At 41.8% G+C, this 13779-nt stretch overlaps 1 protein-coding gene across 1 annotated transcript; it reads left to right on the top strand.

Annotated features, from left to right (window-relative positions):
• The first annotated feature begins 3502 nt into the window (after window positions 1–3502).
• Window positions 3503–9804, top strand: LOC119741342 (tyrosine-protein kinase SRK2-like). The gene is made up of 10 exons (XM_038217093.1): window positions 3503–3568; window positions 4142–4268; window positions 4646–4804; window positions 7295–7450; window positions 7786–7928; window positions 8123–8236; window positions 8335–8482; window positions 8738–8869; window positions 9082–9148; window positions 9600–9804. Exons 1-10 carry the CDS (start codon window positions 3503–3505, stop codon window positions 9802–9804), a joined length of 1317 nt encoding a protein of 438 aa, XP_038073021.1.
• Window positions 9805–13779: the final 3975 nt, after the last annotated feature.

Here is a 13779-nt window from a genome sequence, read left to right as displayed (position 1 = left end):
GCAGATAGTTCACTCCTCCTAAGTGGAACACATCTGCACCTAGTTTAGACCATGGTCTGTCAGGTATGTCATGTTGTATCATTGGTTCAGCAGGTTGAGTTTTCCTACTTGACTGACAGATAGCACACTTGGCTACCGTACATGTCTTCAATTTGCGAATTCATGCCCGGCCAGTATAAGATGGCTCGTGCTCTCTGTTTGAGTTTCACTATCTCTAGGTGAGACTCATGGATTTTCTTAAGCATGTCCTTCTGCATGTTTCGCGGAACTACAACCCGGTTGCCAAGAAAAATAATGCCATCACAAAACACTAATTCATTGTGGACTGCATAGTATGGGCCAACATCACTTGTCAAGTGGTGTTTATCAACAGGCCAGCCATTCATAATGTGACCTTTGACCTTCGCAAGTGTGGGGTCTGCGGCTGTTTCTTCACGGAATTGCTGCAATCGTAACTCAGTAATTGGGAGTTGTCTTATAATCATGTTGATTTCCCGCGAGTCATCAAACTCTGAGATGTTGTCGCCTCTGCTATTTATTATGCGGCTTAACGCATCTGGCACAAACATTGTGTTACCTGGTTGCCATTGTACACTGAGGTCATATCTCTGTAGGTGCATGCGCATACGCTGCAATCGTGGGCTCAACTTATGCAATGGCTTTTGGAACACTCCTACCAATGGCTTATGATCTGTGATCACTGTTGTCTGTTTCCCAAAGATATAGTCATGGAATTTGTGGCACGCAAAGAGAATGGCGCACATCTCCTTTTCAATAGTCGCGTAATTTTTTTCAGCAGGACTAGTACTACGCGATGCATATGCCACTGGTCTGTTATTATCTTGCATCAATACTGATCCAAACCCATGCTTGGATGCATCAGTGGCCAAGCTGACCGGCTTATTCACATCATATAACATCAGTACTGGTGCTGATGTTATAATATGCTTGAGTGTTTCCACGGCTTTTGTGTGTTTTTCATCCCAGTGCCAAGCTATTTGCTTTTCGGTAAGCTGTCGCAACGGCGCAGTGATTTCAGAAAGATTGGGAATGAACTTACTAACGTATGTGATCATGCCGAGAAAGGTTTCAAGCTCATGTTTGTTAGTTGGGATTGGCATTTCCAATACAGACTGGATACGCGCTGGACTTGGCGAGAGTCCTTCTGCAGAAATCACATGACCCGCATATTCAAGTTTGTCTGTGCCAATGACAGACTTTTTCCTATTGAGTTTAAGTCCTGATTCTCTGACTTTTTCAAGGAACTTAGCTACTCGCTCATCATGCTCAGTTGTGTTTTCACCCCAAACTAAGATATCATCGACAACAATTTCAACCCCTTCAAGTGCCCCAAATTCAGTGACCATGGCGCGCTGCCAAATTTCACTTGCCGACGAGATGCCGAATGGTAGAACCATATATCGAAATCTTCCAAAGGGTGTGTTAAATGTTGTCAAGTACGAGCTTCTTTGTGTGAGAGGAAGTTGCCAATAACCACTTGTAGCGTCAAACTTTGAAAACACCTTAGCCTGTGGCATGCGCGCTGCAACATCTCGAAGGGCTGGCATAGGGTAATGGGCTCTCTTTATGGCATTATTGAGCTCTCGCGGGTCAAGACAAATGCGCACACTGCCATCCGGTTTACCAACTATTGACATGGAACTGACCCAGTCTGTGGGCTCTTCCACACGCGCAATGACCCCAAGTTTTTCCATACGCTCTAATTCAGCCCTCACTTTGTCGCGCAATGTGTAAGGAATAGTGCGTGGAGGGTTTTGAACTGGTGCAGGTCATATGCAACTGCAGCATCTACATTCAATTCAATCTCATATTCGTGGTTTTGCAGTTTCCCTAGCCCTTCATACAAATCATTGTGTTCTGTGAACGTGATGTTGCTATGCACTGGCACATTTTGCGCACTACCACTAACCACTACATCTACTCTTACTCTCTTAATCAATCCTAGCCTTTGACATGTTTTCAGACCTAAGATAGGTTTTACATTTCCGCTTACCACTTGAAAAACAACTTGTTGTGTGGTGCAACCGGTACCTGTACCAACCTTCAAATTGGCTATAGTCTTTCCTAATGCCTTAATCTTGTGCCCTGAATAGGATTTGAGAGATGCATTACTGGGAAGCAATGCCAGTCCAGTGTTTTTGAAACAGTCTTCTGGTAGAATGTCCGCTTGAGATCCTGAATCAAGCTTGAAGTCCACCTTGTTTCTCCCAATTTGACAGGTTTCAGTCCAGTCGCCTGATTCTTGTCCAGCGATGTAGTCTATCATCAGGTCCTCGAGTTGTTTTCTTGGTTCCTGTAGGTTGACACCAGCGACATCATACTGCGTGTTGTCCTCATCGTCATCACTGCTTTCGTTGACTTTCCTGACCATCTTTGGCCGCGACTTGTGTTGGGCTTTGCATATTCTCGATTTGCTGAAATGTCCAACTTTATGGCACGATTTGCACTGCTCATACTTTGCAGGACAGCGGTTTGCAAAGTGTACGTAAGTACAGAAGTCACACCGTGATTTTGCTCCATTTTTTGCGTTGTTATTTGACATGTCCTTGCGACTTGCAGCTCTGGTCGGAGGTCTGGCTTTAGTGGACGTCACCCGGTTAACCTCCTGTTTTTGCTGGGTCAAATCCAGTTCAGCCTGTATGGCTTTCACATGTGTGGCGCTCATTTCACTGACCTGGCAGATATTGATGCACTTTTCCAGGGTCAAGTTATCTTCCTGAAGCAGTTTTTCTCGTGTTTTTGTGTCCTTTACACCACACACAACTCTATCTCGAAGGAGGGAATTCTCAATGTCACCAAATTCACATTCCCTCACCAGGCATTTCACGTTTGTCAAGTATGTGTCCAACGGCTCATCCACTTTCTGGTTTCTCGAGTTGAACATGTATCGCAGTACTGACAGGTTTCTCTTGGGTTCACAGTATTGTTTGAACTTGGCTTTAAGTACTTGCAGTTTGTCCTTCTCGTCGTCCGCGAACGTCAGTGTCGCATATACACGCTGTGCCGCTGGGCCCGCCACGTGCAGAAACGTTGCACACTGCACTGGCCCCGGTTTCTTCTGCAGTTCCATTGCCATAGCGTACAGTTCAAATGAACGCACCCATTCCTTCCAGTTTTTCGCCAAGTTCCCTTCCAGCTGCAACTGTCCCGGTGGTTTCAGGCCTGACATTGCGACTTTTATGATCCGTTTTATGACACCATGTAAAGTTATTCGCTGACGAGCAGCCACAAATGTATAGTTAATCTAGAGTAACTTCACACAAGACACGATCATTCCAGAAACTTTAATGTAACCAACAGAGGGCGGTGTTCAGTTTTAGAAATACATCACAACAACAGAATGTGCAGTGTCAAGTTTGAAGTGGTTTGGATGAGCGGTTCTCGAAAAAGCGTGCCAGTATATAGCTTAGAACATAATACCACGCACTGCCGTTCTTTTCAATTGTTTACGTCATGTAAAGCTAAAGCGCGCGTGCTCAATATGACGCAAACAATGCAAAAGAGGACGGGCACGTGCACGTGCATTATAGGGCGATACCATTGTCCAGTTTGGGTGAATAGCACTGCATACCATGTTTACGTATATGGTGGCTGCACGGGCACGTTATTTTTTGCAGTCGACTGAGCGACCATTGTAGGCGGTCGACTGAGCAATCTTACTGCAGGTCGATACCATTGTCCAGTAGGGGTGAATATCTACGTTATTTTTTACAGTTTTTCGAGAACAACTCACCCAAACAACTTCAAACTTGGCACCAACTTTGACGTGAGTGTGCGTTCAACCTGTGAAAACAACACCATTGAATCGCGTGCGTTGTTTGCACGCGAGCAGTTCTCAAAAACTCTACAAGCATGCAACCAACAGTCTACCAGCAGCAAAGGAATTTGCGCTTCCCAAACATTCACATTACAGACGGGCACTGCACTATTTTTGTTTAAACACACACAAATAACAAACAAACAAAAATCTTTAAACGCATGGACAGGGGACATGCTGTCCCCCATACGGCCAAAGAAAGTCATAAATCCATAAGATTTTTTGAGTTCCATTATTCTGATCAAATGACAAGTTATTTTTGTCTACATTTTTTTTAGTTATAAACCTTTGCATTTGACTCAGAGATTCTCCCCAATTCTAACCAGGTGGTACTTTGGCCATATAAGTCGCATTGAAGCTGAGAAGAAACTGCTACAGCTTGGTGTCCAGCAAGGAATGTTCATTGTCAGGGATAGTGAGAGCAACCCAGGTATAACGACAAGTTGATTGTCCTTGTTCTGTGCATGAAACAAGTTTGTGATATTGCCTTCGACCTCCAAAGCGGGACACTATACATTGTGTAATAGTAGTAAATTGTACACTCATGCATGTTCACTTTAAGCCATCGTATAACGTTTTATGATGTACCTTACAGGAACCTCCTTGTATGGTTCCATAATTATCTCCAGTCATGCTGTAACAGTGAAGTATGAAGTAGCTATATACCATACATGTTTTGCCATGCTAAACCTATGAGCCAATATGGTCGAAACCAAAACTTACTTGTTGTTCATCTGAATTCTTTTTTACGTGCAGGGTTTCATTCCTTTTTTTGAATGATAATCTTTGAAGTATTTTCCTTCACAGGTGCTTTCTCAATATCGATTCTTGACTACGACTCCGATAGAGGCAACAAAGTGAACCACTACAGGATCCAAAAGCGTGGCGATGATGAGACTGGATCATATGACATAGACGGAGGCGCCTCGTTTCCTGCAATCGCTGAGCTTATCAAGCATCACCAACGTACGCAAGTTTCGAGTTGAAAACGATATTGTTGAAATGGCACTGTATGGGGTCATGATGGAGCTCTCTTTTGTAAAGTCTTTGAACTGAACTAGCCAGTTCGGTATTTCAACTGCGCATGTGCACAATGATATGGGTCACGGGTCATTTGGAATGATCGCAGGCGTATATGAGCCAACCTCGTTCCCAGGGTGTCAAGCAGTACACGCCCATCACTACCTGCTCTCTCACCCTGGTAATGGATCATTTGTATGTGCAATTTTTTGAATACGTATGCAATTGAGGAATAGTCTGGTGCCTGCATATGCGTTACATTAGCGCTTGTTTTTGTATGTGGCGTCTGGGGTAAAAACAGCATCAATTCGTGGCGGCGCGTGAGCATGGTGCGAGTTACGAAAACACCATCTTTTTGGAACAATCTTATCCAGACTATATGCAGTATCACATTTTATATTAACATGAACACATTGGAAAAAAAATGATTATTTTTTTTAGAAGGTGTGGTCGTAATAATTACAATGAACGTGAAAACACGTAATGCACAACACCAAGTACACAGTATAAATCCATTACGATATCGAATCAGGATACATGAAGAAAATTTGCTATCCAGGGCTTACTATTGAAAACGAGGATGGAAATAAAGAAAGCACCGGGGAGGAGGTTGTTTATGGGCCTTCAGTGCGTTCGATTACTCCCCTCCCCCCCCCCCCCCCGCGCTTACTCGTGCAAGCGCTGTCGCGTTCGATTTACCTCTCACGTGACATATCGCGCTTATACTCGAGCCTGCCCCAAGTGACCGACTCGCCGAGCCGGTCACTTGGGTAAGTATCCCACAAGGCCATGCAATGTCCGGCGGGCGCCTCATCAGACCGTGTCCGAAACGGCTTCCACGGAGCCTAGCTACAAACCCGAGGAAGCTCTATGCACGGAGCTACGGCTACGAGTTATTGCCAGCGCGTCCCCGCGTATTAGCTGGGCGTTGAGGCCGTGGACGTGCTCTCGGATGCAGCCTGGGAAAAATGTTGCAACCTGACGCCACTTGCGCAATTGTGTACAAAGTCTATGGAGAGTCAAGACAAAAAATTCCTAACGAAACGGCTTCCACGGAGTATAGAGCTACAAACCCGAGGTAGCTCTATGCACTGAGCTACGGCTACGAGTTATTGTCAGCGCGTCCCCGCGTATTAGCTGGGCGTTGAGGCCGTGGACGTGCTCTCGGATGCAGCCTGGGAAAAATGTTGCAACCTGACGCCACTTGCGCAATTGTGTACAAAGTCTATGGAGAGTCAAGACAAAAAACTCTAAGTTGGAAACAAAATTGGAAATATTTCTCAGTCCCAGATTCATGTCTTATCGTCATTTTTGCAATGCATGACCTTTATTGAGATGATATATGAAGAAAAAGTGGCGTCAGTGGCAACATCCCCCCCCCCCCGGAAAAGCAAAAAAGGAAGAAAAAAAGGGAGAACAAAAAGAAAAGAGGCGAGAAGTCATATTTGTGTAAATTTAATGGGGGGGGGGGCAAAATGTCCCTACCCCCCCACCCCCACTTTAAAACTGATAAATCGAGAATACGTTTAGAAAACAGGATTTTTTTTGGAAAACATGTTTTTCCCCCCTCTAGAAAAAAATTCTGGCGACGCCCAAGTTTCCAGCCCTTGCACGAAACTTTACCCGAAACCGTTCGTTTATTTTGCTCCACTGCGCATGTCTGTCATTGCGCGAGGAGCCAGGCGCGAGGCTGGGGGGAGTAATCGAACACACTGTTTATTCACGAGTCGTGAATAAACGGCTACCGGACCTAAGATTCATCAGGAATGGTCAGAATCTTTTGGTCTGGGAACCAGACTACGCGCGAGTAAGCTGGGGGGGGGGGGGAGTTAGTAATCGAACGCACTGCTTATTCACGAGTCGGCCATATTGGATTGAAAGTGAGGTAAAAGTTTGATTTCTGGAACTTGTGTAGAAAAATAAAAGTAACTTAATTACAGATTTATTCTAGTCGTGAAGCAAATTTAAAGCGCCCATGTAATGTAATTGTTTAATGCTATCCTTAAAAATGCACATTTGTGTCCTATTTAACTTCTTTTAAAATTTCATTTGGCAATTTTCAGGGTACTTTGGTGCCTTTTAGGGTTTTATGCTAATGCCAATGTCCATATTCATGAGCAAAACTGTGATGTCATCCTGGACAGTAACCTCAATCTTACAGCTATTGCCGCGCAAAAAGTTGCTACAATTTCGGCTTGTTGCCGTCATAAAATGTCTTTTCTTTGGTGATTCCTTGTTGTGCAAGTTCATGGCATTAAGCCTATCAGCAACCCTTTAGCCTGAAGTATCATTTCAGGGTAACATCAGTATATATATTTCAGATCCTATGCATTTGAAATCAACGAAAACGTTTGTCAAGGAGCGATTTAGCATATAATTCAACAGCTAAACCGTTCAGAAATATTTTAAATTTCACAGGTGATTTTCTCTTTGCAGGTAAAGCTGACGGACTGTGCACCAAACTAACCTACCCCTGCCCTACAGAGACTCCGAAGACTGTGGACTTGGGCGACGATGATTGGGAAATCCCCAAGGAGTGCTTAACGCTGGAAAAAAAAATTGCAGTCGGTCTGTATGCAGACGTTTGGAAAGGTGCGAATTTTTGTTCCTTGTGCCATTTTCCTAAGGAGTTTGCTTTTGAGAAAATGAAAACATGAGATATCCAGATAATTCTCTTTCTTTCGTTCGTTCAGGCTATTTGATGATTGCTTATGCTGAAACGTTTAGCTATTCGAGAAAAATGTTAAAATCAATGGTGGACAAGAAGAATGTAAATTAACTCATTCTTTAACAGCCTTGTTAAAGTAATTACAATATGTGAATTTACCTGTAAAGTAATTGAATCGGGGAGTTTGATGAGTCAGCAGGGTGCACTGACTATTATACTTTTTTCTGATTACAGACTTTCTCTGTCTTATATTTTTAAGGTGTTTTGGAAGGAAAGACCCCAGTGGCCATTAAGACCCCCAAGATGGGGACTAGTCTATCCGCCTTACTGGCAGAAGCTAACAACATGAAGAAGCTGCACCATCCAAACCTCTGTCAACTGTGTGGTATTTGTTCACTTAAGGTATGGATCAGGTCCTTTGAAGGAAGATAAGGTCTTGTTCAGCAATATTTTGAAAATCTTATTTGAAAGTGCAACTACAAAGGTTACTGTAGGGAGGGCTTAGATTTTTAGGAAACAATGCACCTACCAAATGTATATGTGTAGAAGCTTTTTTTGAATTTTGTTTCATCCCGCAATTCTTGTTCTTCATCCAGGAACCAATCTACATTGTTATGGAGTGGATGTGCAACGGCAGTCTGTTGAATTACCTTAAAAATGGCGAAGGACGAAACCTGAAGTTGCCAAAACTTGTTGACATTGGAGCTCGGGTAAGCATGGAAATCATTTTACCCTTGTCCTTTTATCGAGCTTTACTTCTAGCCATTTCCCATTATTTTACCTTTTATAAACATCACTTTTTTACTAGATCGCATCTGCCATGGCCTACATGGAGTCCATGAACTACATGCATCGTCGATTGGCTGCCAGAAATGTACTTGTTGGAGACGCCAACATCGTCAAGGTGGCTTGTTTTGCGGAGACAAGGATAAATGATTCGGGATTAACAGAAAGAAGTAGGTTTTCATAACACACCCCTCGCTTTCGAACTGTCAATTGTCTTTGGGGCAAACCGCACTTAATGATTTTATGGTCATCGAATACAAAAGGTGCAGTTTCTAAAACAACATTATTTTTCCACAGTCCCTAAGCAAATTTCTGTAGCAACTGTGCATACCGTTTTCAATAAGCATCCCAGTTTGATTATCTGGTGTCTTGTATTGATCTTATTCAAAAGTTGAGCGTGACTTGCGTTTCTGTGTCACTTGCAGGCATTCCGGTCATAGTCAGATGGACAGCCCCCGAGGTTCTCATGCAAAACCCTCATAGCATCAAATCCGATGTCTGGGCATTTGGTATTTTGCTGACAGAGTTGGTCACACATGGACAGTGTCCTTATTTAGGTAAACTTGTATTTCTGATTTACATCTGTATTTTGGTTATATGTCTGTGGTGCAGCTACGATTAATTAACATTATTGAGTTTTTGAAGGATTCAAGCCCCTTGTTAATATTTAAAATCGTCATTTCTTGCTGATATGGAGTCAGTATGTCTACGTCGGCGAATGGCAAAACCTAATATTGAATTACATACCCCAACGCGAATTCCATCTTAGTACCCGCTGCTACATGTACATCAGATTCAAACCAACCAACCGATCCTGCAAGTTCGGCGGTCGAGTGGTGAGACGTCTGCACTATAGAAAGCAGGACGTCGTGGGTTCGAATCCCATCCGAGTGATTTTTTTTCCAACTTTCACTCGGGATGCAACACACTGAGTTTAGTGTTTGTACGTCGCGACGCGTCGGTGTCTCGATGAAGGGCGAAACCTAATCAAAGGCGGATCCAGAACCCATTTTTTTTTAGGGGGGGGCCAAAAAAATTTGGTTCCCCAAAGAGTTGGTCCCAAAAATTACGGCGTGTGCTGCGATCTGAGGCAATTTCTGACCACCTGACCAATTCTTTTGGAGGAAAAGATGGTGGTATACGCAGTGCCTGCCTTTATTATCCGCCCTTGAACCTAACATTGATTTGAGCGTACGTAGGAATTTCCCATAGCGCTGACTGTTGTATGTGACATGTAAAGAATTATCCAATTACTGTGGACACACATTCATTCTCTCTCTAATAAAGTATGAATAACGAGGAGGTAATTAAGCGTCAGGTTTTGCAAGGCTATCGCATGCCCAAGATGGCCAATTGCCCAGACGCCCTGTACGAACTCATGCTCAAGTGTTGGGACAAGGATCCCGCTGCTAGACCCACATTGGAGTTCCTGCATTCCTACTTGAAAGACTACGTCTTCGCAGAAGAACCTGAACTCGAGAAAGTAGAATAAAGACGGTGGTGTGTACAAGTACGTAGCCTGTCAACTGCAATACTTCTTTACAAAAATTAGGATTTTAAAACCTCTCTCACAGATTTAGTCACTTATGACTGTTGGGGAAAAAAGGTTTTTGTCATGTTTATCTAGTTCCAATTAAAAAAAACCCACATTTAACACGTCAGATGAATGAAGGCTGCTGTAAATTACTAGTCCTTTTAAACAGGGTTCCCGCGACCTGGAAGAAAAACTGGGTGTCTTAATGGTGCGGTAACCCTGATAAATCCATTTCATAAAATTAAGACAAATGCAAATTGTGCAGGTCTGCATTGCCTTGAAAGTGTTGAGGTTCCCCGTAATACACGGGGAAACTAACCGGCATAATGTCTGCAGTGACGTAGTCCACACGGCTCTACTTTCTTAGGCAGACATAGCCTTAGGCCAAAAAAAAAAAGTCTCCGGTTTCTGGTATGGAGCTTGCCCAAAAAGTGGTGCGGCAACGCGGCTTTTTTTTTTACCTGTTTTTTTTTTGCTTCAAATGTCGGCTGATTACTGCAAATGGTGCCCGACTAAACTTAGTGCAAATATTATGGGAGACCAGAGAGGCCACATAAAGCTTATTCTCGATCATAACCCCATCTAAAAACACGTTAAAATTGTGCAGCAGCAGGATTCCAGTCAAACCAGTGAGTTCGGCGGCTTTGAGACATCATCTTTCATTGAAAAAAAAAAACCGTTTTCATTTTGCCGACGCGCATGGCTACGGCGACGCGCGCGCATACCAGAAACCGGAGACTTTTTTTTTGGCCTTATGTGGCTTAACACTTTATATACATGATTGCTGTATAAATACTTAAAATAACACAAGAGAAGTATAAAATATACTTCTCTTGTGTTACAGTGATATGCGGTTTGAAAAAAATTAATAATGATGAATTACATTGGTTGGTGATGTAATTGGAATTTATTGAATGTTCGATGCATACCGATAATAACTATTATACACACACGATCGCATAATGTGATCAAATGTACTATAAAAATAAAGGCAGCCAACAAATTTGTATTAATTATGTCGGCAGCTCTTTGAAATGTCACATCAACAGCAATCATTAAACTTGGCAACTGTTATCACTTGCATTGGCCAATTTCCAACTCCACAATACTTCAGACCTGAAGTGCTAAGCACAAACTATTGCTAAGCATAGACAATATTTCTAAGCAGGAATAGGTTACCAGCCACAAATCTCATGCAATGTATACTACTTCAGACTGGTTCCCAGCTGATTTCTGCTTAGCGCATCAATTTGCAAAGCAATAATTTCCGCTCAGCAGCTCCGTGACATTTGGCCCAGACGTTGTGTGGTTTGTGGAATGTATATTTGCCCAATTGGTTTAGTGTATTTGAAATGGTTTGTACACAGATTATGCCCGGAGGCCAGGCAATATGCGCAATTTCTCAGCTATTTCCTCAGCCATTTTTCTATTTCATACAAACATGTGTTTGTATCTAAATATGTAAAGAATGGGTGTAGATAAAGAAACAAGAAATGATATATAGATGGTTAAAATTAGGATAGCTTCTAGATGACTTCCGAAAAATTGAATACAAAAATAGTAGTTACTTATTTAGGTGAAGGAACAACAAATTGTAGGCATAACTTAGTGGTTTATGTGTGGTTTCAAATGGCCTGAATGTGACTGTAAATTAGGCATAATTATTCAAATTTTGCGTATGAACGCAATGCATATAGCATGTGCATAATGAGTTAATCGCATCAAATAAAGGACTGAAGTTCTTCTGTACGGTTCTGTCTGTGTGCGTTTGGGACACACTATGTGACACTAAACCCAAAATTGCTGACACGGTGACGCTTATTGTTTTGAAGATTTGTCAAGTTTTGCAAATGTAATACCTATAGGTAGAGACACAGATGTATTGAATATGCTAATTATTTTGTTGTCTTCCAGTAAGGTGATGTATAAGCACCGTATTTTGCTAGCCTGTGTGATCACAAGATGGCCGAAAACATTTTGTTGTTGCTTTGCTACACACAAAATTGACCATAATCTCGAATTGTAATAAATAACAATAAAAATGCCCAGTCGTAGTGGTAACTCTTGTAAAGTTGTTACTTATCGTCGCAGAGCTGAAAAACCGGCGAATCGACCATTTTGCCGATTTTGATTTTTTGTTATTTTTAGGCTTTATGAAGGTTGCTCTTTCAAGTATTTATGCCAAAATTCTTAATATTTGTCTGGATTTTGAGATTCAGAGCCCCCCTTGTGGCGAATCACTCACAAAAACAAATCCATAATTTGACATAGTGACGAATACGAAATTTCGCTGGTAACCAGCTTATGTAAGGTGTGCGTTCAAAGTACCAACGAATGTTATTCGTCAGTTTGTCGGATTGCGCGTGCGCGCACGCGCGATCCGACAAACTGACGAATAGCATACAAACAGTGTGAAGAACAACCGGATATTGCAGATAAATGTAATTTGACAAACTGACGAATGCGTTTACGATCAAATAAAATCAAATCGCACATTTTCTCTGATTAAATAAGTGACCTGGTGGATACTTAGTTTCATATTTTATTCAGAATATATACTAACAGTTTTGTTATCGAAACATTAAGGGTAAAATACGGCGCCCGGAGAAGTGTCCAACTTCAAACGCGAATTACTCCAAACAAGGTTTTCGCTTATTCGTCGGTTTGTCAGCTCTGCGACGTTATGAAAAGAACCAGTGTTCCTTCAAATTGAATATGAAATGCAAGGATTACTAGGTATCTCTTCAGTAACTTATTATTACGAGGCAGTTCTACAATTTTGGTAGCGCCATTGAACAAAACAATTTCCCGTATGTATTGCCAGCCCTCGTTTAACATATAATAACTAAAAAACAAAGCATTTGAAAGAGGTCTGGTGCCCAGCTCAGACTGCTGGTGATCAGTACAATGTCATAATACTGTGAAATTGCCGTGTGTAGCTTTGAAAGGGCAGGAATGTTAAAAAAAAAATAATAATTGGGTGACAAATATTCTGTAGAAGTCGGTTCATCATAAACGTAGCCTTTATTTTGTTGACCTGTGTTATTTTTCACCCTATTCTCTGTAGGCCTTATCACATTCGTTCATTCGTTCATTCGTTCATAATTAATTTCCCCTATAAAATGGGTTTTCAAATAGCAGTTTACACAGCCTCTAGTTAATCATATATTTTTTTTTGTTCAAACAACGTACAACTCAGAAGTTTCAGGAACATGTAGGTAAACAGAAATCATCATGACTTTTAGAAATCAAGTATTTCTGTACAATATTACCGACATTTAGTTATAAAAATTCAAATGCATACTGTTATTGCATTCGCACGTTGTTTACCATTGAAAACGTAGATAACACATTGCTTGAAGTACATGTCATTCAGAATAATTTTTGTTGTACTGTATCTTGGAAATGCTGTTTAGTTCCACTTAAATGACAAGTGCATAGCCTGCACACACCGGGACAAATCTGCATGTGTGCCGTGGTGCTCAAATACGCAAGTTTTCCAGACATCATCATTTACTTGTGGACAATTCCGTTAACAATGCATGTGTGTCTTGCTATTCTGGTTTGTACAGAAAACCAACACAGAATCATCTTCAAGAACGAATTAACATCTTTAATACACACTGTCTTGATTTTCAGTGCCTCTCCCTTGACCGATCTGCATGTATTGTTGCCAGACAGTTTGTAAGTGTACAATAATTAAAGAGAAGTGTAGTCGGTTTGTTTTCAGACTCGTTTAACGGATATGCGTGCGAAAAATATCCGGAATGGGTGAAGCATATACATTGGCTATAAAGTACGTTGTGGCGCGCAGCAAAGGAAATCAGAGCGAGTGTACAAAAGAATCTTTGATTTCCAAGATTAGTTTGACTTTTTATTTATCTGTAACATGAGATTGGAACTCATCAGAGATAGCTGTACAGTGTTTGTGGC

This window comes from Patiria miniata, unplaced genomic scaffold (genome assembly GCF_015706575.1).
Source record: "Patiria miniata isolate m_02_andy unplaced genomic scaffold, ASM1570657v1 HiC_scaffold_5, whole genome shotgun sequence".
Lineage (NCBI taxonomy): Eukaryota > Metazoa > Echinodermata > Asteroidea > Valvatida > Asterinidae > Patiria > Patiria miniata.
The sequence above is the reverse complement of the archived record's forward strand: the minus strand, read 5'-3'. Positions and strand labels throughout refer to the sequence as shown.